Source organism: Anguilla rostrata, chromosome 3 (genome assembly GCF_018555375.3).
Source record: "Anguilla rostrata isolate EN2019 chromosome 3, ASM1855537v3, whole genome shotgun sequence".
NCBI classification, from domain to species: Eukaryota; Metazoa; Chordata; class Actinopteri; order Anguilliformes; family Anguillidae; genus Anguilla; species Anguilla rostrata.
In genome coordinates this window covers 15,388,185-15,412,787 of record NC_057935.1, presented here as the reverse complement: position 1 = coordinate 15,412,787, position 24,603 = coordinate 15,388,185, and the positions used below count along the sequence as shown (strand labels likewise).

Below are 24,603 nucleotides of genomic sequence, written 5' to 3'. Positions count from 1 at the left end.
CATATTAATAAGAATAAAAACGATGAGGATGAAGGAGGCGTCAGGGCAGCGCAGTGGAGAGAGGCGTCAGTGCCCATGCCGCTTTGGCTGACGAAGGACAGCGGGTTGTTCTATCGATCGCGGATCACAGTCGCGAGCTTCCCCGGGGTCTTTTTCTGGGCTACTGGCAGAGCGGCAGACGGGGATGACCCTACACGGCCACACCCACTCGTCCAGGGTCCAGGCATTATAAAATAAAAATGTGATTCGACTCATGGTGTAGGACGCATGGTCTGCCACGCTATTGGCATAGCCCCCAAATAAATTTGTAGTATTTCTATAGTGCACAATAAAGTAACAACTCCACTTCCTATTTTGTGAGTGACACACCTTTATACTGAGGTAATAATTATATTTTTTAACAATGCATTTATGTACATGTTAACATTTGGTTTTGTAATTTTATCTTCTTTTTTTTTGTTTTATTTTGTTATTTTTATTATTATCTTTTTTTTGTGGTTAATAGTGCCAGCTGGAAAAAAAATGATATCAAGCGGCTTGCCAGATACCCTTATTTCCATCATCTACGGCTGCATTCCATCAATTCCAAGGACACTGAGGGCTTTTTGCAGATGTCCATGCATTTTATTTCTGGATATTGCATTTGTTCCGTTCCACGTCACATCCAAAGTCAAGTTGCTGACAGAGTCAGAACAAACACACCATCATCAAATTATGGATTCCTCAAGACGCACCGCAAAGCCCTTTGTGATATCTTTGTGACGTTTGTGACAGGACAGTAGGAACATTTCATGGAATCTTAGTAGGAGTGTTTTTGACAGCACAGGAGGAGAGCTTTATGATGTAAAGGCAGAGGCGATTGGTGATGTCACAGTAGGAGCTCTTTGCGACATCACTGCGGGATCTCTTTTTGGGATCGTTATTTCATACTATGTGGAGCAGAGCAGAGCAGAGCTGAGGGGCTGTAGAATCCGCTGCATTACCATGTGTGAATAATGTACCGCATCGCATGTGCTGGTGTCCTCAGGAGGTGTTCTGATGTGAGCGGTGGCTACGGTCTATGCTGCTACTATTATAGCGAGGTTGGGATCCGGTGGCTTGTCATTAAAATATCACAGGAATGACTGATCCCGAAAGGCTCCCTACAAACCATGATTTAATGAGAGAACCAGGGCGGCCGTTAACTCCACACTGCCTTCGCCACACATTAGCAGGTCTGGACTGTGGAGCGTCCAAGAAGGAAGATAGCCGCGGGGTGATTTCCTCCCTATCCGTTGTCTAATTTCAGGTAGAAATGTTATTATATGTATATTTTATTTAGTTTTTCATACATAATAAATGTAGTTAATTCCATTACGGCTGCTCTGGTTGTAATGTCCTTGGCGCATATTAAGCAAAGCGCTTCATGGGTTTCATTTAGCGAGTGCTTAATGACTTCCTCCGAATAGCCAGACGTCCAGAAGCAGCAGGAGTCGAGATACCCAGCGGTTCCTCATCTCTCCGAGGGGGAGCGAGCGTTTTCATTAGAAACGAAGAGCGAGGTTCGGCAGCTGATCTCAGAACAGTGTGAGAGAGGTGGGGGCAGTGGGGGGGGGGGGGGAGGGTGCCGCCGTTACCCGAACGATCCCCGCTCCTGTCCCCCGCCCATCACCCCGGCAACCCCAGGCGGCCTCCGGTTCACACGTGGTATCACTCCGCGAGGAGGGGGGGTCCTCCGCCACCCCGCGGCATTAATCATGGGCGCTTATTTGAAAGCAGCGATTATAGCGCCCCTAACAACAGGCTTTACCACTCCCTGGGGCGTTGTTGCGGAGATGGAGGCCGATTCGTACAGTTAATGCTTCCGGGGAGGGAAGGGGAGGGGAAATGGCTTCCCGCCGACTTCTACGGCGGCACAGGGGTGAGCCGGGGCCTCTCCAGTGATTCCTTACGGTAATTGAAAATTTTCCCAACGCCTGGGTGTACGGCTGTATCCTCTGTGCTGAGGACACTGATGCAGCCGAATGGCCGGGCTAACTGGAGAGCGGGCAGATCTGTCTTATAGTCGCTGAGCGAGCAGTTTGCTGAGATTAAAGAGAACCTGAGAGCTCTTCGGCGGGAGAGGAGATGGTGCTATTAAGGTAGGAAACTTTATCCTGCAGAACTGGCGCACGGGGGACTGGCAGAAGCTCAGTGACATTCACCTGCTTGACGATCAGGGACCACATCATGTGACACATCACAGTGGGACCTCTCTCTTTGTGACATCACAGCAGGGAGACTCATTCCACTGGCCTAGCACACAGGCGGCCGGTAAAAACATGATCCAAGCGCTCTGACACAGTGACGTTTATCTGTGCTAGTGCCAGAGCAGTATTGTGGTTAGGGAACTGGGCCTGTAACAGTGAGTTTGCTGGTTCAATTCCCAGGTGTGGCACTGCCACTTCATCCGTTAACAATGTGCTTATCCCAGATTGCTTCAGTAAAACAGTGTTCTGGATAAGAGCATCTCCTAAAGGCCCAAGTCTGTATTATGTGAATAATGTTTTTTTATATATGCTACATTTTATTTTAAGCTTCCATGTTCCATGAAGACCCATCTCGAGTATTGCTCAAGTGTTACTGACTGTTTTAATAAAAGCATAGCCGTATCATGAAAAACGTTATATACAGATTCACTGTGTATTGCTCTTGAACATTCAAAAAATTTTTCCAGAATAACAAGACCTCGGACCAAACAAGGACATAATCATTCTGACTGATAGAGCATCCCCCTCCAGCTCTGTTTAAGTTTTCTGATGCATAGCAGGTAGCCTAAAGAAGACTGCCCTCCTGTTAGCTTAGCAGGCAGACCAGTAGGAGCAAGATTTTAGAGGTGATTAACAGCTGAAGTCAGTTTAGAATTAATTTGCGTATTGCCGCAAGCGTTGCGAGAGGTTTATGGCGAGAGAGGAAGTCGTGGTTAATGGGACGCAGTCGGACGAGGACGTTACCTTCCCCCTTTTTCTTTCCTCCGCGGACTTGTTGTATACCCACAAGTCTGTGGGGAGCCGTTTCGTCTCCGCCTGAGCGACCCGCGCATTATTCAGAGGCAAGGTCGCGCGTATATGCGGTCTGACAGCGCCTTCCTTAAAAGCAGCGGCGGTAATAAGTGGGATCACCTTCCGGAAGGGGACGGAAAAAACGAGCGGCGCGGAGCTGGAAAATGAGTGCCTGCGCCGGCTCGTTTTTTAGCGCCGCGGGTACGGCGCGTGTAACGCGTCCCGTTACCAGCCTGATAAACCCCGAAGAGCGCGGGCCCCGAGCACCCCGCCAGTACCGCCGAGCACCGTAAAACTGCGGCGTGCCCGCTTCTCCACTGGGAGGCGCTCTGCTTGTGGTTTATCTTGCCTGTTCACCCTCCCCTGCACGGTTCACAGCGGGGGTCCTGTAGAGGGAGGGGTACAGAGCGCACGGTCCTGTCTGTGTTCGCAGGAGTGGTGGAATAATCGAATCTAGCGAGGAAGCGATCGCACAAGCGCACACACACACACGCACGCGCGCACACACGCACACACACCAGATGGTGTAGTAGCCAGGAGCTGTGTGAGCAGGAAGTAAACATGTTTGTTTGGTTGCGCCTCCAATTTTGGCACCAGCGCTGCGCCGGCATTCTTTAGGGAGCGTCTCCGATAGAATTCTGTCCCTGTTGCTCCGTGAACGTCTGGGGCAGCCGGGGGGGCTGCTGGGATCTCTCGGTTGTGTTGTGGGTAGGGTAGTGAGACGTATTAAAATGACAGACACCGAAATTGTTTGAGGGCGTCCGTGTTCAGTGAAGCTAGCAGTGAACAGAAGTCCAGCAGTCTTCTCTCCCCGCCTGCACTATCAGCAGTAAATAGAGTGTAGCGTTAGCGTGCAGAAGTACTGTAATGCTGTGGTACTGTAGGTTCAGCAGCAGCTCAACAGCAGTATAATTAGCTGATGGCCGAAAGTGTATAAGAAGCTGTAGCATGACTGTGATGGGGTGCTATGGGGAGAAGGAGAGGTTGTAGTGATGTCCTCTAATGCAATGGCTGTGCACCACTAGGCATTCACTCTTTCAGAACAGTGGTGTTCATTCATTCATCCACTGGAGAGCGGTACAGTGTTCAGGATTTACACTCAGGCTGTAATTGGTCAATTAAAGCAGTTTATTACACAGTTAACTCACCTCACCAGGCTACTAAGGTCTAAATTGATTATTGAATTTAAGGTGGAGGAAAGAAATGGCTCCTTGTATATACCGGGCATAGCCAAGGGCAAAATGAACAGCAGGGTTCTAGACAGCAGAGAAAATGATGAGCTTAGACAGGTTGAACGGTGCGTTCTCATCGTAAAACATTCTTATGGGTAGATAATGGAGTCTGTGGGTGGAGAGTACGGGGGCTTGAGATATAACGGTACTTGGAATGTAGACGTACGTAGACGCCCCTCGAGAAGCGGCACTTAAACGCGGCTCCTGACCCCGCCCCCCCCCCCCCCTCGCTCTGTCGCCAGGACGTGCTGCAGGTGGGGGAGGAGCTTCCCTCCGACCCCTTCTTCTGCCAGCTGGAGACGGAGACGTGCCGGGTGTTCACGGAGCAGCTGGGCCGTTTCGCCCTGGTGGGGGAGTCGCTCAGCATGGCCGCCGGGAAGCGGCTGAGGCTGGTGGTGTTCGCCCCCGCGCACTGCACCTCGCTGGAGTACAGCATCCGCGTCTACTGCATGGACGACGCGCAGGACGTGCTGAAGGTGAGGGGCTACGATCTGCCACTGCAGCGTGTGCGTGTGTCTGTGTGCTTGCATGTGTGTGTGTGTGTGTATGTGTGTGTGGGGTGTGTGTGTATGTGTGTGTCTGTGTGCCTGCATGTGTGTGTGTGTGTGTATGTGTGTGTGGAGTGTGTGTGTATGTGTTTGTCTGTGTGCCTGCATGTGTGTGTGTGTGTATGTGTGTGTGGGGTGTGTGTGTGTGTGTGCATGCATGCATGTGTGTGTGCGTGTGGTGTGTGAGTGCATGTGTGTGTGCGTGCATTTGCATGTCCACGTAAGCAGGTGTGTGTAGATGTATGTGTGTGTCCTGGACACATACGTGCTGCTAATTGAAACGCTTGCCAGGTTTTCTCCTTTACCAGGCAGAGTTAGCATTGCCCTCCAGGCTGGCTGTGAATCAGCTGTCAAGATCTCATTTTGCATGGCTAATTAGTGACTGAAAAACACTGCCTCCCCGAGCCCTTTCCCCTTCCCTCTCTCACTACTACCCCCTCCCCGTTGGCTGCCACTTTCACTGAAGGTCTTTCACAGAATGTGCATGTGTGAGGGATATCACTCAAGGCACAGCCACGTTCATGAGTACAATTAAAATAAATAACAAAAACAAGTAAAAAGATTTAGAGGGCACTGTTTTGTGATTATATACACCATATGGCCAAAAGTATCTGGACACCCCTTGGTCTGGGGCTGTTTTTCATGGTTTAGGCCTCAGATCCAGTGAAAGCAAATCTTAATGATACAGCGTACAATCACATTCTAGATGATTCTGTGCTTCCCCAACAGTTTGGGGAAGGCCCTTTCCTGTTTCAGCATGACAATGCCCGCCTGCGTACAGCGAGGTCTATATAGAAATGGTTTAGTCAAGAATGGTGCGGAGAAACTTGAATGGCATGCACCGTGCCTTGGACATCAACCCCATCCAACACCTTGGGGGTTAGGCTTAATAGCCTAATCAGTGCCCAACCTCACTAATGCTCTTCTGGCTGAATGGAAGCAAATCCCTGCAGCAATGCTCCAACATCTAATATAAAGCCTTCCCATAAGAGTGAAGGTTGTTATAGCAACAAAGGGTGGACCAACTCCATATTAATGGCCATAATGTTGAATGAGATGTTGGATGTTGGGTGACCACATACTTTTGGCCATGTAGTGTATATAAGGGCCTGTGTACAATGATCTTGGTGCAGCAGGACGCATTTGGAAACCGCGATTAAAATCAAATCCAAAGTTAAATATTTGTTTCCGTCTTCACTAATGCGACAACTCAGGCCACATAAGCCATGTATTCTCTATCAATCCTGCCTTTGTTTTGTTGTTTGGGTGTTTTTATGGAATCGAAAATTGCAGAAATGATGTATTTGGCTGGTCCAGCAAGCTTCGAGACATGAATGTAGTGGCTCCGAAACAAAGTGGGGGTGGGGGGGTGGGTGGGGGTCTGAAAAATGGGCCGTTTGGTTGCCACGGCGCTCGTAATATGCACTTTCCTTTGTCCGCCCGGCCCGGTGAGACACTCCGAAGCTTTTTGTCTAAAAATAAGTTTGCTTTTGCGGCTCAGACTGTTCTTGTTCCTGACCCCCCAGGAGACGGCTTTCTCATCCTGCAAAATCCCGCTCTGTCTCTCTCTCTCTCTCTCTCTCTCTCTCTCTCTCTCTCTCTCTCTCTCTCTCTCTCTCTCTCTCTCTCTCTCTCTCTCTCTCTCTCTCCCTCTCCGTATTAACACATCCATGAGGGTGTTCCTGCCATTTTGTGGTGGAAGCAGGTAAATTATGCCGGGGGATTAACAGACTGTGCACTGAGGCAATCACCGAACAAAGACCCGCTAATTTACCGCCGTGTCATTACCGCAGAGTGCAGACCCTTTTAAAGCATAATTACAAAGAAGGAGAAGAGTGAGATAAATCTCCGAATTAATGCTTCCATTGTTCTCCGTATTAATAAACATCATCCCCGGCGCCGGGGCAGAGTTTGAATATTCATGCGGCTGAAATGCAAAGAAAGAGCAGCCGGGGAGTTTTTCCTCCCGCCTCTTCTTTCGAGCTCTCGTCTGTTGTCTTCGGCCGCGCCGGCACGTCGCTTCCCGTCGAACGTTCAGCGCTCGCCCCGGTGCGGGACGCCTGACGGAGCCGCGGTCTTGCGCTGTTCCGTGGAAGGGTAACGAGCTGAAGGAGCGCAGCGCCTGCTCGCGGAAGACGCCGTCCATCTGGAGCCCGTCTGTAGGAGGCTGGAGAAAAGGCGTACGCATCACTTCAGACGCCTTCCCCTGACGGGCTCTCTTCTCCCCTTTCGTTTTTTATTTTTTACACTGTGCGTTTTTGTCAACCCTCACCCCTCTCTCGGTGCTCAGGTCCCAATGCGTTCAGTACCCGTCCCGGTGCGATGATGTCACTCCCAGAGGGTTTCGCTGGAATACTCGCCGCTCGCCGTCCCTGCGCCCGCCCAGAAGCCTGCGTCGGGCCTGCGTCGGGCCTGCAGCCGCACGCCGAGCCAGCCCTTTCATCTCCCTATTAAGACAGATTAAAAACCGTGTCGCCGCGTTTGATGGCGAGGGGCTGGCCTCTCTCGGGGAGCCGGCGGTATTTCAGCCCGCCCGCCGCCGCCGCCGCCACCAACGCCGCCGCCGCTCTTGCGAGGCCCATAAAATGAATATTTCAAAGCGCCCCCGACGCGGGAGCCGCCGCCGCCGCCCGCTAACTGCGAGCGTCACGCTGTTCCCCTCTCGCCGCCAGCTGCCCCTCGTATCGGGGAGGGAGGGGGTGGGGCGGGGGGCGTATGCACCATACCCCTAAATATCTCATAAACCCCCCGGACCAGCTGCTTAACAAGGGCTGAAGAGCTGCCGCGGCAACGCAGGTGGTGTCTCGCCTGGATCGGCCAATCGGTGGCAGCGGGCAGCAGCGTTTTCATTGGGCCGTGGCGTTTGCCGATGTCATTACCGAAGGCACCGTGGGGAACATAAAGCAACATTATTCAGGGAGTGCCTTGTATTTAAGGATTCAGAATGCGCCGTCTAACATTTGTGCTTTTTCCATAGGCCAGGCAGCTGTCATTCATGGCTCAAGGCCTCTGTAATGTTTAGCTGAGCAGAGAGTGTTTTCCATTCGTTTGCCTATTTTATTTTATTTTATTTTTTGCAGAATGGCATCCATGAACGTAATTTTGGCAGTAGTTCCTGCCTGGAAGAACAATGCTTTCCTCTCCTCCTCTTCCTCACTGAGGGCTCAGATGTTGAAAACGAAGCTCATTTTCTCTCACCCTGATGGGATCACATTCTGATCACTCAGTGGGAGAATGTTCTAAAAGCTTCCCTGACTGGCACTGCACTTCATCCCAGGGCTGCTATGCCCTGCCTGTCAGGCCCACACCTGTACACCTGAACCGTGTAGCCACTGTGGCCCTCCGGGACCAGTGCTGATTGGCCCTGTAGGTACTGTGGCCCTCCGGGACCAGTGCGGATTGGCCCTATAGGTACTGTGGCCCTCCGGGACCAGTGCGGATTGGCCCTGTAGGTACTGTGGCCCTCCGGGACCAGTGCGGATTGGCCCTGTAGGAACTGTGGCCCTCCGGGATCAGAGTTGAGTGGCCCTGCAGGCAGTCCCTGCTGTAGCGTACGTTCAGGGAAAAAACCGAGGGAGGTAAGAAGTTACAGTTTCTCCCATTTGAGGACGCGAGGCATTAGTCTTGATTGGGTATGAAGAGGAGCACAGACGGTGCTCTCTGCTGGAGTGGGAGGTCTGTAATGGGCTGAGTGGGAGACCCGTGAGGGGCCGTGTGGGCGGCGGGCCTCCTGCCATCCAGCCCTAATCCTGTTATCTGGGCCCCCAAGCCTGGCACCCTCCTGACTTGGACACAAGAACGTTAAGCCTCTTGTGTCTTTTTTTTCTTCTCCCACTCTCTCTCTCTCCCCTCCTGCTTTCTCTCCGTCTCTTTGTACCCCTCCTCCTCCTCTGTCTGCATCTCTCTCTCTATCCCCTATCCCTCTCTCTCTCTCGCCCTCTCTCTCCCTTCCTCCCTCCCTCTGTTTCTCTGCCTGTATCTAAGTTCTTTGTTGTGCGGATGTGCTGGGCTGGTTTGGTCTTAATTGTAGCGTGGCTTCTCTTCCTTCAAAAAGCAATTAATCCCCGTTCATGGTACCACCTCTCCCCACCACGCTGCATTGCGCTGAATTTAACCCTGCCTCTTTGTGTGTGTGTGTGTGTGTGTATGTGTGTGTGGCTGGGTGTATGCATACAGTGCATGCACATGCGGGTCAGTGAGTGCATGCATGAGTTTGCACGCATTCGATTATGGATGCAAGTGTGTAGATTGACTGCTGTCGGTCTGACGATATCTGTGTTCAGAATTTCGGTTCATTTGCATATGGTAATAGCGAATCCTTGCTTTGAAATTTTGTGCTATATTTTTTTTACTGAATCACTTCATCACGTAGTAATTGGGAAAAGATAATGGGGCATAAACTGGGTGATTATTCACTCCGCCTGAAACATATGCTGAAATCAAACGTATTTAAGCTCCGTCTCGGGCGCAACTCGCGAAGACGGAGCCCCGGAAAAATGCGCCAGCTTTCCGCCTCCCCCGCACCGCCGTCCCGCGCCGTTAAACCCGGAGAGCGAGCGCCAGCGGGCGATTGGCGTTTCTGCTCCTGGATATTCGTAACAGGATAATTGACGGTTTCTTCTGTCGCGGCCATTAGCGGCCCCGCGGATAGGGCAGGGACCGGTCAGAAAGTCCGCGAGCCGCAATTTGCGACGGTAACGATATCATCTGGGCTAAAGAATAATTGCGGCGGGGAAGCGTGTCAAACGAGCCCGCTCTTCGTAGCGCCCGTAAAAGAGACTTGTTTTTTTACTTTGTTTAAAAAAAAAAAAAAAAAAAAGACACTTCAGAAGTGCTCGCAGAAGCTCTCCAGAGCTGGCCGCCCTTCGCCATTAGCCGCCGTCGTTGACCCCGCGAAACGAGCGGTTTCAGGGCGAGAAGCAAGACAAATGCAGAGGGGGCGAGAGGCGACCTCTGACCCCAGCGCTAATCGCTGATTAGAGGGACGGCGAGGTGGCGGCTCTTCCTTCCTCAGATGGCCCTTGAGTCCCGCCCACCCCACCCCTCCACCTCACCCCATTTTGGGTCAGAGCTCTGGATCAGTCCTTCTCACGGAGAACATGGCTGACTGCCAAGACACTTTTACAAAACAGGCAGACAAGACAAAAAGTTATTGCTGCCATGTAAAATATAAATATGGCAACAAAAAAACTAAAAGCTTTCACTGATTTTGTCGGTGGAGGTGGGCACAGGTAGAACATTTTGATTTAGACAAGCTGCTTGTTCTTTTGTTTCTTATCTGAAAACTTGTTCATCAATAGCATGATGAAAATATGAAAATGGAGATGAATATCCCTCTTTAAAAAAAACTAACAAAAAAACAGATGGCGTACAAACCTGGCCCAGAGATGCACAGAAATACCTGCGGAGCTCTGTGATTGGCTGCCAGTGATGGCACAAAAACAAGATGCTCATGCCACGAACCAGCTCAGACAAAGACGGTTCGCATCTTGTAAATAAAAAAAGAGAAGAAGGCAGTTTCCTTAATTGGTAATTAACAGGTTTCTTACCATATTAATTGAAATCATTCCACCTCAGACGGGGTAAAAAGAGCAGAAAATTGAATTGGTGGTGTGTGGATGGAATTCGCCGAGACCCTCCGTCTCAATCAGATCGGCATTGGAAAACCCACATCAGGTGCACCTCCATCAAACGTGTGATAATTATTCATGCGTAATTCGCACGTTCGTGAGCCATTGTTCCTGCCGTTTCCCATGGTATATTTATTTACCGCTACATTCACAATAATTGTTTCTTGCCGCTCGCTACAATTTAGTTTCATGCTTGAGGAGAGTCATCTGCTCTTTGGCAAGGTCTGCAAGTCCTCCAAACAGCTATTTCAGTTAATCATGTTATCGCACGTTATCTTGCATGCGTATTTCTTTTCTTTTTTTTCTTTTTTTTTTGGGGGGGGGGTAGTGCAGTCATTCAGGGCCTGTATTCTTAAATGAGTCTGAAACCAGCCATATGTTTGTCCTGAAAGCACGGTGATGGAACTGCATGCTGAAATTTCTTTTTGCATTTGAATGAAAAACGGAATACTGTTGGACATTATTCTCGAGTTCCAGATGGTCGTTTAAGCTGCAATGCATAGAGGGGGCGTTGACGCGCATTCTCAAACGAGAGTGGGGAAGAGAGTGAAAGTCAAACTAGGGCAGGGTGCAGTGTAAGACATGTTGTTCGTCTGATGGTGGGGGTGGGTCACAACTTTCCCAGCTGCCACCTGTTTTCTCCCAAGTGGAAGAAGGAGCGGACCGACTGAAGTAGTGAGGCAACACCCTGCAGTTTCTCCTGACTCAGAGATGTGCCATTCCCATGGCCCTTTCCCTTGCCCAAGCTCCTGTGGGGTGTGGTCCTATAGGGTGTGGTCCTGCATGAAGGGTGTGGGGCTGAACAGGTATGGTATTGATGGGCGTGGTCCTGATAGATGTGGTCCTGATGGGTGTGGTCCTGATAGATGTGGTCCTGATGGGTGTGGTCGTAATGGGCGTGGTCCTGATGGGTGTGGTCGTAATAGGCGCGGTCCTGATATGTGTGTGTCTGGTCTTGGGCAGGAGGTGATGCAGATGGAGAAGCAGCTGGGTGGGAGGCTGATTGAGGAGCCCCAGGTCCTGCTCTTTAAAGACAGCTACCACAACCTGCGCCTGTCTCTGCACGATATGCCCCGTACACACTGGAGGAGCAAGCTAATGGCAGGATACCAGGTACGCACAAGCTAACAACACACTACTACTGCTACAACTACTACTACTATGTCACCACTACTATTACTACTATTCTACTACCACTGCTATGACTACTACTATCGTTGTTGCTGCTACTACTACTACTACTACTACTACTACTACTACTATAATTACTACTACTATAACTATTGTTGCAGCAACTACTACAAGTAATAATAATAATAATAACAACAACAACAACAACAACAACAACAACAACAACAATAATAATAGTAATAATAATATCTTTCCCAATGCACACTGGGGTAGGCTCCAGCACTCCCTGTGTCCCTGACCAGAAATAAGAGGATATAGATGAATGATAATAATAATAATAATAATAATAATAATAATAATAAACATCATCATAGTACATTTTATTTGTGAAGCACATTTACATATATCCAAGGTTGAATAAACAGCTCTGTAGTAGACAGCTAACAGGACGTGTTTTTGGATGACAGAGTGGCTTGTTTTTGTGACTGATAAAGTGCCTGGAGGTGTTATGGGGACTTCAGGCGCAATGCTAATCTGTATTCATCTATTTGTGTTGCATTGTTGTTGTGTTTGTCATTGCACCAACATGCATGTTATACGTATTAATAAAACGTAAATCACTGAAGGCAAGCCCTGTCCAGGCTATAAATCAGTAAGCTAATGAAGAGAGGAAATGTTCTGTCCTCAAAGAGAAATAATTTATTACTCTATACAAAAACAGTAAGGAGCCGAGAGGGTAAAATGGGTCCAGTACCTGAATGAGTGGGTGAGTGATTCCACCAATGATGGGTCTCTAGACAGCGAGCAGGTGCCATTTTGGAGCGGATTTACCCATTGGAGCTGTTTCCTGAGCACAACATTGTGTGATATATGCATTTTTACGTAATTTCACTTACCAGCCTAAGCATACTCATCTGCAGCATATTTTAGGATTATCATCGTTAAAACAACTCATGATAATAGTAATTAACCTTGCAAGCTGATTTTAGGGTGGTTTTATTAATTGATGAATTAATTTTTTAGTGTGAAGAGTGGCAGCGTTGCCTAGGCGGGCGCTGAATGTTTTCATTGAGGGACTCGGTGACCTTGGCAGCATCGCTCACTCAGGTCTTTTAAATTCAGTGAACTCAATCCAACCCCCCGCCTGACGTGTGCTTCCAGTAAAGCAGGCCAGTCAGAGCTTAGCGGGCTGGATTCCCGCTACCTGAGCACGCTATCTCACACTTAAACAGATGCAGACAGAATCATCCTGAGCGCGCAGAAACAGCACCCCCGGGTGCCACCACACACGCACACGCACACGCACACACACTTAAACAAATACACGCAAATCCAAGCTCGCGCATCCAAATTGCCCAACCACCGTCTGCTGGCCTGTGTGAGAGTTCCCCCTGTTGGACACTGTCCTGCACTGCAGTTCCTGTGAGCAGGACAGAACCCAGTAGAAGGCTCCGGATTCTGTTTTTAAATCCCACCAGAGAGAGGAGAAGGCGCGCTTGCTGCTAGAAATGTTAATATGGAAATGTTAACACAATGCGGGGTGCTGCAGCTCACAGAGGTGGGGTTATCCTTTTTGTCCCCGTTATAGAATTGCTAGATTTACTGTGCTTTGGCATCACTGCCATACAACCCACACCAACCAGGGGCCTGAGGCTGAGCATGCAGTACAGATGCAGAACTGCATTCACTCTTTCAACCAGCCTACAGGCCACACACTACCAGAGTAGAGCCAGTGACTATTTTACACCCTACAGGCCTGCTTAGATTCTGAGTTATTTCACAATGAAGAGACAGACCTGCTTAGTTTCTTAGATATTTGATAATGAAGGCACAGACCTGTTTAGTTTCTGAATTGTTTGATAATGAAGGTACAGACCTGTGTCATTTCTGAGGTATTTGATAATGATGCTGCAGACCTGCTTAGTTTCTGAATTGTTTGATAATGGAGGTACAGACTTGGCTAAAAAGATAATACCTTTAAAAACTAAACAGGTTTGTGTCTTACACTTTGTTGTACATCGCTCTGGATAAGAGCGTCTGCCAAATACCTGTAATGTATTGTAATGTCTTCATTATCAAAGACCTTAGAAACCGAGGTATTTAATAATGAAGGCACAGATCCTCAGATCTCACATACTCCCTCCCCCCCGTCTCCTAGGAGATCCCCTTCTACCACATCTGGAGCGGCTCCCAACGCAGCCTGCACTGCACCTTCACCCTGGAGCGCCTCAGTCTGAGCACGTGCCAACTCACCTGCCAGCTCTGCGTGTGGCAGGTGGAGGGGGAGGGGCAGAGCTTCAACCTCGACTTCAACATCGCCAAGGTAACGCCCGCTCTCCACGGCAACTGGGGGCCCGACGGGCCCGTGAATTAAACGCCTCGTGTCACATGGTCCGCTCGATTTAATCCAGAAACAACTGCTCGAATCCGTGTGGAAGAATGAGCTCATTTTAGCTTTTTCATTCTTCTCCCTCTTCTTTTATCTTTTTACCTGCACAACGGGAAGCAGGCTGAAATCATAATGCATCATATCTGCCAACATGTAGCAATTTTCCGGCAAAATCCGAAAACAGAATGGAGCCGGCTCAATACAATTTCCCCGTCTGGAAAACATCGAGTCATAATAAGTATCTCATTCAATGTTTGCTTGCTGTATTCAAAAGAGAGCAGCACAGGTAGAAAAAAGCAAACTTCGATTCGCAGTTTAATAAGTTTAGGCCAGAAAAGCATCTCTCACATAAGAGTTTCCTCCCCGCGTTGAGGGCTGCTAGTTATTCCTGTTGGACGCTCCACTGCTGTTTTAATTAAAGCGGAGACGTGGAACCGGTTTGCAGAGCCGTGAGAACTCGGTGTGTTTGGTATTTCTATAAATCATAACTGGCATGCAGAATGAAAACAGCGTTTTTCGCCACACTTATTTATTCATTGTTCTCCAGGTTCCTCGCTGACCCTAAGAGCTGTTTTTTTCCCCCAAGAGAGATCAGGGAAGAGGCGGGTGTAGCTGAAGGGCCCGTGCTGTGTGGTGTCGGAGAGGGGTCTGAACTGTTTGGTGTTGAATAGGGACGCTGTTCAAAGCGGTTCGGGTGTTGAGCGGGGGCACGGTTTGAACCCGTTTGCTGTTGGAACAGAGGCGCAGTTTGAAGTCGTTTGAAGTCATTGTCACATTTGAATAGTCATGCTGCTGGGATACCTAAGTCAGTATCTGTCAGGTGCGCCTAAGAGCCCTGTTAGAACGGTTCTTTCTGTATACCATTAGAGCCCCTACTGAGACCCTGTGAAGATAGAACTATTAAGCTGCTGAATTTCACAGCCATCTTTCAGACAGGACGTTAAAACTGCAGATCATGACTTGCTGTGGTCATCAACGATTGCATAGCACTTATTTATGGAATAACCCAATTCCTCATCAAATTCTGGTTTGCTCTCAATCTGGCAACCTTATCACCCTCCTTACAGTTGATTGGCCACACATTCCTTTTCCCAGCCTACCTGTCTTGTTTCCCAGGTAACCTCTGTAAAGAGAGAAGCGAGTCCTCACCTCACCGTTCTCATTAAACAGAGGTCAATAAATTATAAGGATTGTACTCCTGGTCACGCCACTATGAAAACTAAAATATGTATAACTGTATCTGTGAAAATAATCTTAAACAATAGTGGTGTCTCTGGTGGAGTGCATCCCACAGTGTGACACATTTAACCAATCAGTGAAACTTTCAGAAACAACGCAGTGACTTTTACAGATAGGAAGTTCTTGCAAGGAATGAATTGACACATTTTTTTTTTTGTTTATTTATTAGGGACCATGTGCAATATTACACATAAATGTTACCAGTTGATGTATTGTACCAGATTTAGCTTTGAGCTAATTTTCTTCTGCGGTCCCTTGGCAGGTTACAAATAAAAACATACAGATATACAATCTACACAAATACAAATGCACACAACACATAATATTGAATATACAACACTAGACATTGAAATGTGCAAGAAAAATGTGCTTTTGCTGAAGAAAATAATTATCTGGTGTAACTGTTGGAAAATGGAAAAGGAACTGGTATAAGTTCTATTATATATACTATTATCAAAGTGGATATAAATGTATAAATTACATAGTCTTTATTTATACATTTCAGCTGGAGCAAGTATATTAATATGAAATAAGGTTAGGGTTTTGAGTGCAATTCTAGTTTTATATATAGTGTCTGTATTATTTCACAGCAACTCACTTTCAGAACCCAGTGGTTTTTCTTATCTTTAAACTAATGCTGTTTGACTTTACAGGCTATATTCACTGTCAACGGATCCTGACCACAGTGTGCACATCCTCACAGCTTCAGAGAGGAGCCGATTGGCTAATCGCTCTCTTGGTTATTCACAGACAGAACCTGATTGGCCGCTGACTCTGACTGACACTGTGCCCTGAACAGGACACCAGGCCGATGGACGCCGACTTCCTGATGATGGACAACAGCGCCCCCGCTCTGGCGGGCCCCAGCGCGTTCCAGATTCCATATCTGATCCGACAGAAGATCTGTAGCAGCCTGGACACGCCCTGTCCACACGGAGCCGACTGGAGACTGCTGGCGCAGAGACTCCAGCTAGACAGGTGAGCCTTCTGCCCCTCTTTCAACTGCCCTCCCCCCCTCCTCGCCCACCCACCTCATTGCCCCTACTGAGAGTTAGCATCTCTATACCAAAAAACTGCTTTCTGTTTCCGGAGCACCTCTAGCTAAGTAGCTAGCTACATACATAGGTGTCAACTCATGAAAATGATCGGGGGTGCTCATCTGACAACACACAAATCTTTGAATCTCTATACTGCGAGTGTAGCCTAATTGATCATTCCAGGTGGTGGATGAGATGAGAGCGCAGCTCAAAAGAAACGCCAACAAAATAAATAAATTAGTATTTTCAAGATTTGTCACTGTTTTGATTTAATAAAGGTTTAATTATATTCCAATTAAACTGTGAAATTAAGGGCTTAGATTCAGTTTGTCCAATTACACACACAGTCCAGTTATATATGATTTTTTTTTTTTGGTGCTGGGCAGGTGCAATTAGCCGTCTTCAGTATCTGCTGTGAAGTTCCTTTTTCCAAGTTAATAACATTTATTCAACTTTAATAAATAAATGAACAAATAAATAAATAAATAAACTAATGGGGAAAAGAGCTTTATGGATGCAATTCAACTGTGACATTATGCAAGAAGCCCAATGTGCCAACAGGTAAATGTAGGGCTCCTATTAAGTTATGCTTAAAATCCTATCCCCAGCCTACACAGAGAGAGACACGGTGGGATTCTAAGCCTCTGGCCTCAAGGACATATCAGCTCGAGTACAGGGTTTGAATAATTAAGCTGGCTAAGGATTTAAATGTTATCCTGTGGGAGTGCTATCTCCGCAAGCCGGCTGCTCCACCAGAGAGGGGAATTCTAAGGACAATTCCGGCTCAAGTTTCACCGATTAAACTCACCGCCTGCATTGCTTTTCCGTACATAAAAAAAAAAAAAATCTCCAGTGTGAACGGGGCTTTAATGTCCTTTCTTTTAATCACCATTCACCATTTCTCTCAGCCACATTCTCTCAGGCCAGGTTTATTGTTATTGTTTTATAATAATAAGAGAGATGTTTTCCTGTTTCCGTTCCATGACAGCCACTGTTTTACACCAGCCTAAACCGGGCCAAATGATTTGTAATAAAGGACGGGGTTAGAGTAGAGCAGAAACCTGATGTCAGGCGCGTTCAAGAAGCAGATGGTGCCGACTCAGCATTTTGACGGCCTTGTCTTTATCTAGCGGGATGCTGACAGTTTGTGTCCACCTTGCACCCCATAAAATACTTCCTCACTGAGATGTATGAAAAATGTCAGCTGACCTGAACTTAATCCACCCCTATATATATATATATATATATAGAGAGAGAGAGAGAGAGAGAGAGAGAGACATAAAAACATATTTCTTCCTGAGCTCAGAAATCACAAAGAGTCTGCTTAGCCAAGGAAAACAAATCCAGGAAAGAAAGTCTTTGTCCCTAACATTATGGACCTTACTATATATACAATATATATACCAACCAATGAGCGAAACGTTTCCAGTGGCTGCTCTTGCAGATCTGAATGGCTTTGCTTTGTGGGGGACGTAGACATATATGGATGGTCATGCAGCCAGACAAAAACTCCCACCATCCCACCCAGAGGAGAGGAGATACTGCCCCATAAATGACCTCCCCCCCCCCCCCAGAATGTGTTCACATTGCCCAGAGGTGCTCTTCACAGATTTGGGCTGGTTTCAGTCACTGTTCAGACAAGATATCAGAAATCACCAAGCTCTCTTTTTACCTCCGGTTTGCAGGTGCAAAAGCAAACACTTTCACGAAAAAGTGAAAAAAAAAAGAAACCCCTCTTCCTTAGTGTGTATGAAAATGGAAAGCTTGTTTTGTTCTGGCTTCCCCTGGTCCTTCAGTTTCTGTGTGGTGAGTGATGGTGCTAAAAGCCTGAGACATTTAAAGAACAGGGAAAACCCATTAGGAAGAGCCCCGGTCCCAAAAACATTACACGTTCCGCTCCAGTGCTCCCCAGCACATCCGGACCAAAGGGACCAATCTGAACATCACATATAACCTGAACATCACATCCAGTCAGAGCATTGCGTACAATCTGAAAGCCAAATCCAATCAGAGCATCGCCTACAGTCTTAAAGTCACATGCAATCTGAAAGTCACATCCAATCAGAGCATCGCCTACAGTCTTAAAGTCACATGCAATCTGAAAGTCACATCCAATCAGAGCATCGCCTACAGTCTTAAAGTCACATAGAATATGAGCATCATATAAAATCTGAAAGTCACATCAACATACATACATTCATTACATTAATACATCACAGCTAAGACATCCATACAATCTGAAGTCACATCCAATGGCCTCAGGTATCAATCAGCATCGCATAAAATCTGAATGTCAATCCAATAAATGCCGCGTCTAATCTGAACATCACATCTAATCAGAGCGTCACATATGATCTGAACATCACCTCCAATCAGATAATCACACATGAACATGACATCCATCCAATCAGTGCACTACAAACCACTTATGCATCGCACCCAGTGAGAGTGGCCCATTCAACAGTGCTGACAGCGGCTTCGTGTTGGTCTCTCTTCCTTTCCCAGGCACCTCAGTTTCTTTGCGTCCAAAGCCAGCCCCACCTCAGTGATCCTGGACTTGTGGGAAGCGCAGCATTTCCACAGCGGAAATCTCAACCAGCTGGCGGCCGTCATGGCCGAGATCGGCAAGCAGGAAGCCATGATCTTCCTGGTGACGGACGGGGAGTGCTAACCCCCCTCCCGCTCGGAGAGGAAGACGAAGGAGCCCGGACGGCAAACTCACCAACGGGATGAGGAGGAGGAGAAGAAATCAAGTACAGGGTTCGACTTTCCCCACCCCCGCCCCCTGACCTCGAAATAACTCACACGAAACCCCTAAGCGGAGCCCATGTCTGGGAGACACCTGTGGTAACTCTGTCAGCGAGGTGTTTTTAATCAAGAGCACGGGGGCAGGAGGAGTGTTGGGGGGGGAATGTATGTAGGGGAGGGAGAGAGTGAGACACACGACTCGGCCAAGCTTTTTTTCTTTTTTTATACATTTGTTCTGTCTTTTACCAAAAAAGTAAGTGTATCGGTTGAATATCACTCCCACTCCCTCCACTCCCATGACTAATAAACCCAGGGGAGGGGGGGGGGGCATTTCACAGATTGCAGTGAACCCTGCAGTCATTTGGAGCAAGGGTCCCCAAACCTGGCTATACAGAGCCAGGCGATCTGCTCATTTTCATTGTTACTCAGCTCTTAATTGATCAGTTAAAGCAGGTGATTATTAAGTTACCTCACCTGGTTAATTAGGTCTAAATTGCTTACTGGTTTTTAATGTGAAAACAAAAACCAGAAAAGTTGGCTCTCCAATGCCAGGGTTGAGGACCCCTGCTCTGGGTTTTTTCCACACTAGCTAGGGTAATGCAGGACAATTCCATGGGCCCTGACTGACAGGGAAATATAAGAACATTGAATTTTCTGGCCTGAGTGAGGTCTTTTCATGGGGCCCAAACTCCCTGGTGGTGCCTGTGGTTGTATATGAATGCACACACTGTCCTTGTCACTCTGTGCATGGATTTCTCCTAAGAATCACAGTAAACATTTCTGTAGGGCTCTAAGCAGCTGTGTTGCAGCTGAACCCTCGGGTCTTGTAGCTATTATAATGAGTCCAGACAGAAGCAACTGCATCACTCTACAAATTTTTTGCAGGCCATATGAATCCATAGGCCTGCATTCAGTCAATATTCATCCTTGACGTTGCCTCAGAATTAAGTACAGGTATTAGTATTTAGTCACAAATGACAAAAACGTCATGCTGCCTACAGTACATGCAGGCCTCTGGCCTTTGAGTCAGAGTCCAGGTCTGACTCTGTTTAAACTCGGCCGCCTTGGGCAACTGGCCCCAGATAAGCAGCCATTACGGCTCTGGAGCCAGACCGAGTGCACGGGCACGCTAATCTGAGAATCTGTGAAATGCCCCTGCCTTTCTAAAAGCTTTATCCAGTCTGGTATGTGTGTCACATGCTCACTGCAGCAGCCTGTGTGACTTCCAATTTGGGAACCCTGTGACAATGAAAGCAGTGTTACATTTTGGGGGCGCGAGGGGGACAAGCCTAATTACTGGACTTACTTAAAAGTCTCCTGAACAACTATTTGAAAATCCCTTTTTAATTCTCTTTCCTGCCCACACAAACGAATGAAGGCGAGTCTCATCTCCTCGGTGCTGGTTAATTTCAGTTTTACAGAAATACATAAATAACCCGCAGTTTCAGTGGTTTATTTGTCATTGAACGTTTAATATCTTTTACAATGTTTCAGTAATATGTATTATAATATTTTTCATAATAAAATATGTAATTCTGTCCTCCTTTATTCTTAAAAGTTTTCTCAAGGAGAACATGAGAAATGACTTCTAGGATGTAATGTAATGAGGTTATTTTGAATCGATTATAGCAGCAAGTCATTTTTAATTTCAGATGCAATGCTACCAAATGTACCATTGCTTGTTTTTCTATATTAAAATTTACTTTGTTTCTAATGTAGCTCTTTGGCTGGAGGGTGTCCACCAAACATTCAAATGCTAATATTATGCAGCATAACACACTTCTGAATATGAATTTCTTTCTTATTGCATTATTTCTGTGGGGACACCGTACAGTTGGAACTGTGGATGCAGCCAAATGTTGGAAGGATTTGAGATTCTGGTCTTAAGCCTTCATTATTAATAATTCAGAGAGAAACAGAAGCAACAATAACAGTGGATCATGAGCGATAGTCCTCACGTAATTGGGAGGCGGCTGATGGCAGGTTTATTTCCGCCGGCAAATTTCTCACAAAGCCGCACCTTTGAAGGCGAACTCATTCGTTACGACAGAGAAAGACAGCGCGGTTGTGTCCTTACAGTAAGCCCTGTCTGTCTGTTTCAGGTCGCAGTGATGAATGCCCGCCAGCAGATGTGAGAATGGAGACAAACAAACAGACAGACAGGTGCTGGCTTCCCTCACCCTGCATGGTCGGTGCATACGAGTCTCGCGTGTAGTGGGTAGCAAAGGCACTTGTTCAAAGGCCTGTTTCACAGTTAAAATCTAGCAGTTGTGAAAGCTACTCTATTATATTTTATTAGAGGGTGGGGGCAGGCATGCTGTAATAGAACAAGGTGGGGGGGAATCGCGTGCACGTTTGACGTTTCAGTCCACAAGGACTTTGTTTGGAACATTTTCGATGGAAACATTGCCTGTGTGTGCACATTGTAAAACATATCACATACACATATGTACGCAAGCATCGTGTGGACATAAATTCCTTATTTTCAGTGTTGTTCTTTTTTCTTTTTTTTGATCCTGCACCAACAGCATAGTTTGGATAATTTGTATTACTCAGACCTGTAGTCCCCAGCAGTGTAATCCGAAAGCCAGACAAAGAATAGCGTCTGACCCACAAAAACTGTCACACGTGTAGCAGTACATGCACAGCGTGGTCACAGTGGTGGCAAGGCAATACAGGTTGTATTGTGGACTGCAAATTCTTTCCTGTTCGTCCAGGCCCAGTTATTTTACTTTTTCCTCTACGTCGCCAGGCTCAATCGCCACCCAATGTAATTTTCAAGTTCGCAAAGTTTTGCTCTTTATGTGATGGCACTGACTATTTTTAAAGACCGCTATAAAAATTTATAGTGGCTGACCTCATTTGTCGCGATCGCGTCACAGATCGCCTCTGCCCCGAACAGACAACACTGATATTATCTTGATTTAAGTAAGGAACCATCTCGCAGGAGAGCAGGCCATTTCCCAACTTCACTGTAACCCTGAACTATTTTTCTTCACCGCGCCTTAGTGAGTTCCGAGTGCGTAAATTGTATTGCTATCGTGTAAAAGTAGATATGACAATTTCTCTATCTGTGTGCACACGCGAACACGTTCAGTGCGTGTAAATTTGTCGTGTTTAACGCATCTGGTGAAAAGAGGAGAAAGCAAAGAAAATTATGTTCACGGTGGCTTTATATCGTCACGTTATGTTAAGAACAGCTTCTTTCTTTGTCAACGTGGTTTGCTTTAGATTAGGATTCGCTTGTCTTTGGCTCGGTGGTTTGTGTAAAATGATTGTCCGGTTTCTTGAATGTGGAAGAGGAGAGGAGTTCAGGATGACAATGTGCGGCATTAAAATAGTTTTCCCTATACAAATGGGTAAAGCCATTTAAAGCTTTTGTTTTTATGTTATTGAGTACTGTAATTACCAGTTATCTGAGTTTGCGGTTTGCTTGTGCATTGCGCCATATAACGTTAATGGCTTTTGGGGGTTTAACAAAGTTTCAAGGGTCATATAATGGAATCTGGATTCCTGTGAATGGATGAAGTAATTTCCTGCAAACAAACGTGAATCACATTGAGCAAAACAACACGGGTCGATAGTTTATTAATTTTTAATATGATTTATTTAAAGTTTGTTTTCATTGACTACCCCCAAAGTGTTTACGGCGCGTGTAGCTGTAAATCTCGGAGTCTCCGTGGGAATAGATAGCCAGCAGCAGAAAACCGCAAGAATCGCGTAGCCTTTCACTTCATGCAGGTTTTAAACACCCTCCTGGTAACTACTTTGCCATGTGGAAATGCAAGACTTTCTTCTAAGGAGCTTTGTAAATAACAGTTTTTTTCTAAATTAGTAAGACACTAACGCAGTACATTTATGAGCAATTGTTGGTAACCAAAGTTTTATGAAATTACATTTGAGCTCATTTTTAAGATTATCTTTGGTAGTCTGGTATAGGGGTATCGTTTTCTGCATTTCAAAACAAGACAGATAAATGTCTTGTACCTTTATGCTGCGCCTACCAGCTGCATAGCCCATCTTTACACAAACGCGTCACTAGTCATGTCAATCAAACAACAGTTTTCCCTTCATATTTTTTTTTACAATAAACCTCAGACGTCATGAGAGCACTATCTTACCCAGCATTTAACCAGTAATACAAACGTTTAATAAGTCAATCTTTGTAAAGAAATGTAAATGATATTTTAATATGGAAAGTTGTAACCAAAAAAATATATCTGGCGCAGTGTTTGTCAACGCATAACATGTGAAGTATTTGCCTACTGTTCATTGGAGATATACCGTTTTATGGATTATTTATGCTGTGTTAAGGGTTTAGACTGTTCTGCCGGACGCTTGTACTCATTTTTTTTAATTATGTACTAAGGCTGTACATACATACATGTATCAATATCATACATGGTTACCAGACATTTTGAAGATCAATCAGCATCGAATGATACCACACACGGAAAGCGTGAAAGGGAGTAATGTATAAAAGGTCTGTTCTACTCCTGCCCAGTGAGTTGCTTAAGCCATAGATGAATGCAGATGCTTAAAAAACGGTATGATAGAAATGCGCGGTCACGCTCATACATACTGATACAGAACCACTGTACAGCGTGAAGCAGCATTATGAATTTTGTTTTAGTAAGGTGGACCTCTGGCTTTTCCATGACATGCTTCGGAACACACATGCTTCTGTGCATTTCCACTTTGAAAATCAAAGCTCTCTACGCGTACGGTGGCACACACGGCTAAGTAACTTATTTCGTGGTGCAATCTTTCCTCACTACCTGTTATTAAACTGCCGGATGGTGCTTTCCATGTACGGCACATCCTCCACAGCACGACAACCAGTTGGTAGACTCTTTCATGGCGTGGACGCACAGCTACCAAGGATTTCAGCTATTACGTCACCCATCTGGACTGAAAAGCCAATTTATTTCAATGACAGTACATTTTCTCAGTCTTATTCATAGCCGTTATGTGTTGTGTGTCCTTTATTTTTCCCCCCCCCCCCCCCCCCCGCCACATTTTTTTAGAAAAATACTGAGAATACTGGAATTATGTATTTGTGAATGTTCTCTTAATTCGGAATTTTTCCTTGCCTTTCTGTAAGTCGAAAATGCTGTATTTATCTGCCACAGCGCTTATGCAATTGTATCGTTTGTATAGTTTTTTTCGTTTTTATTTTCTTCTGTCAGTGTAAATTACATGTCGTCAAAAGTTTCGTGCAAGTGGAAAACCGTCAAGGGAGGTTTTCTGTACTTTTTGGACAAATATGAATTTGTGGGTAGAATTTTGAAAATTCGTTTCTAAGTGCATTCAAGTATTTACTTGGCCTTATGTATATATATATGAAAATTTCAGAAAGGTATGTATAGTAATTCAACCTGAAATGGATGTAAATAAATTATATATTGTTAAAACATGGGCTGATTTGTTTGCTTTGAAAACAGAAGTCCGTTATGTATTTGTGATAACAAATAATTTACTTAAGTCTACGTCTGAAAGCTTGATGGACGGATTCATGATGCAGCGGATGCTTGTGAAATGCTCAGTCAAGGCGTTAAGCACTTGCCGGCCTGTCTCCATTTCAGGCACTTATCTCGAGAGTCAGACATGCCTTTGACCAGTTGAATCA

General features: G+C 46.4%; 1 protein-coding gene across 3 annotated transcripts in view; it reads left to right on the top strand.

Annotated features, from left to right (window-relative positions):
- The window catches only part of unc5a (unc-5 netrin receptor A), a 191,573-nt gene extending 167,185 nt beyond the window's left edge, over nucleotides 1-24,388 (top strand). For all 3 annotated transcript variants that reach the window (XM_064326453.1, XM_064326451.1, XM_064326452.1), the window contains 5 exons: nucleotides 4,495-4,728; nucleotides 11,394-11,543; nucleotides 13,720-13,884; nucleotides 15,989-16,167; nucleotides 18,732-24,388. In XM_064326453.1, coding sequence (XP_064182523.1) covers nucleotides 4,495-4,728; nucleotides 11,394-11,543; nucleotides 13,720-13,884; nucleotides 15,989-16,167; nucleotides 18,732-18,897 — 894 coding nt within the window. In that variant the 3' untranslated portion in view covers nucleotides 18,898-24,388. The remainder of the gene's footprint in view (nucleotides 1-4,494; nucleotides 4,729-11,393; nucleotides 11,544-13,719; nucleotides 13,885-15,988; nucleotides 16,168-18,731) is intronic.
- The last annotated feature ends 215 nt before the right edge of the window (nucleotides 24,389-24,603 follow it).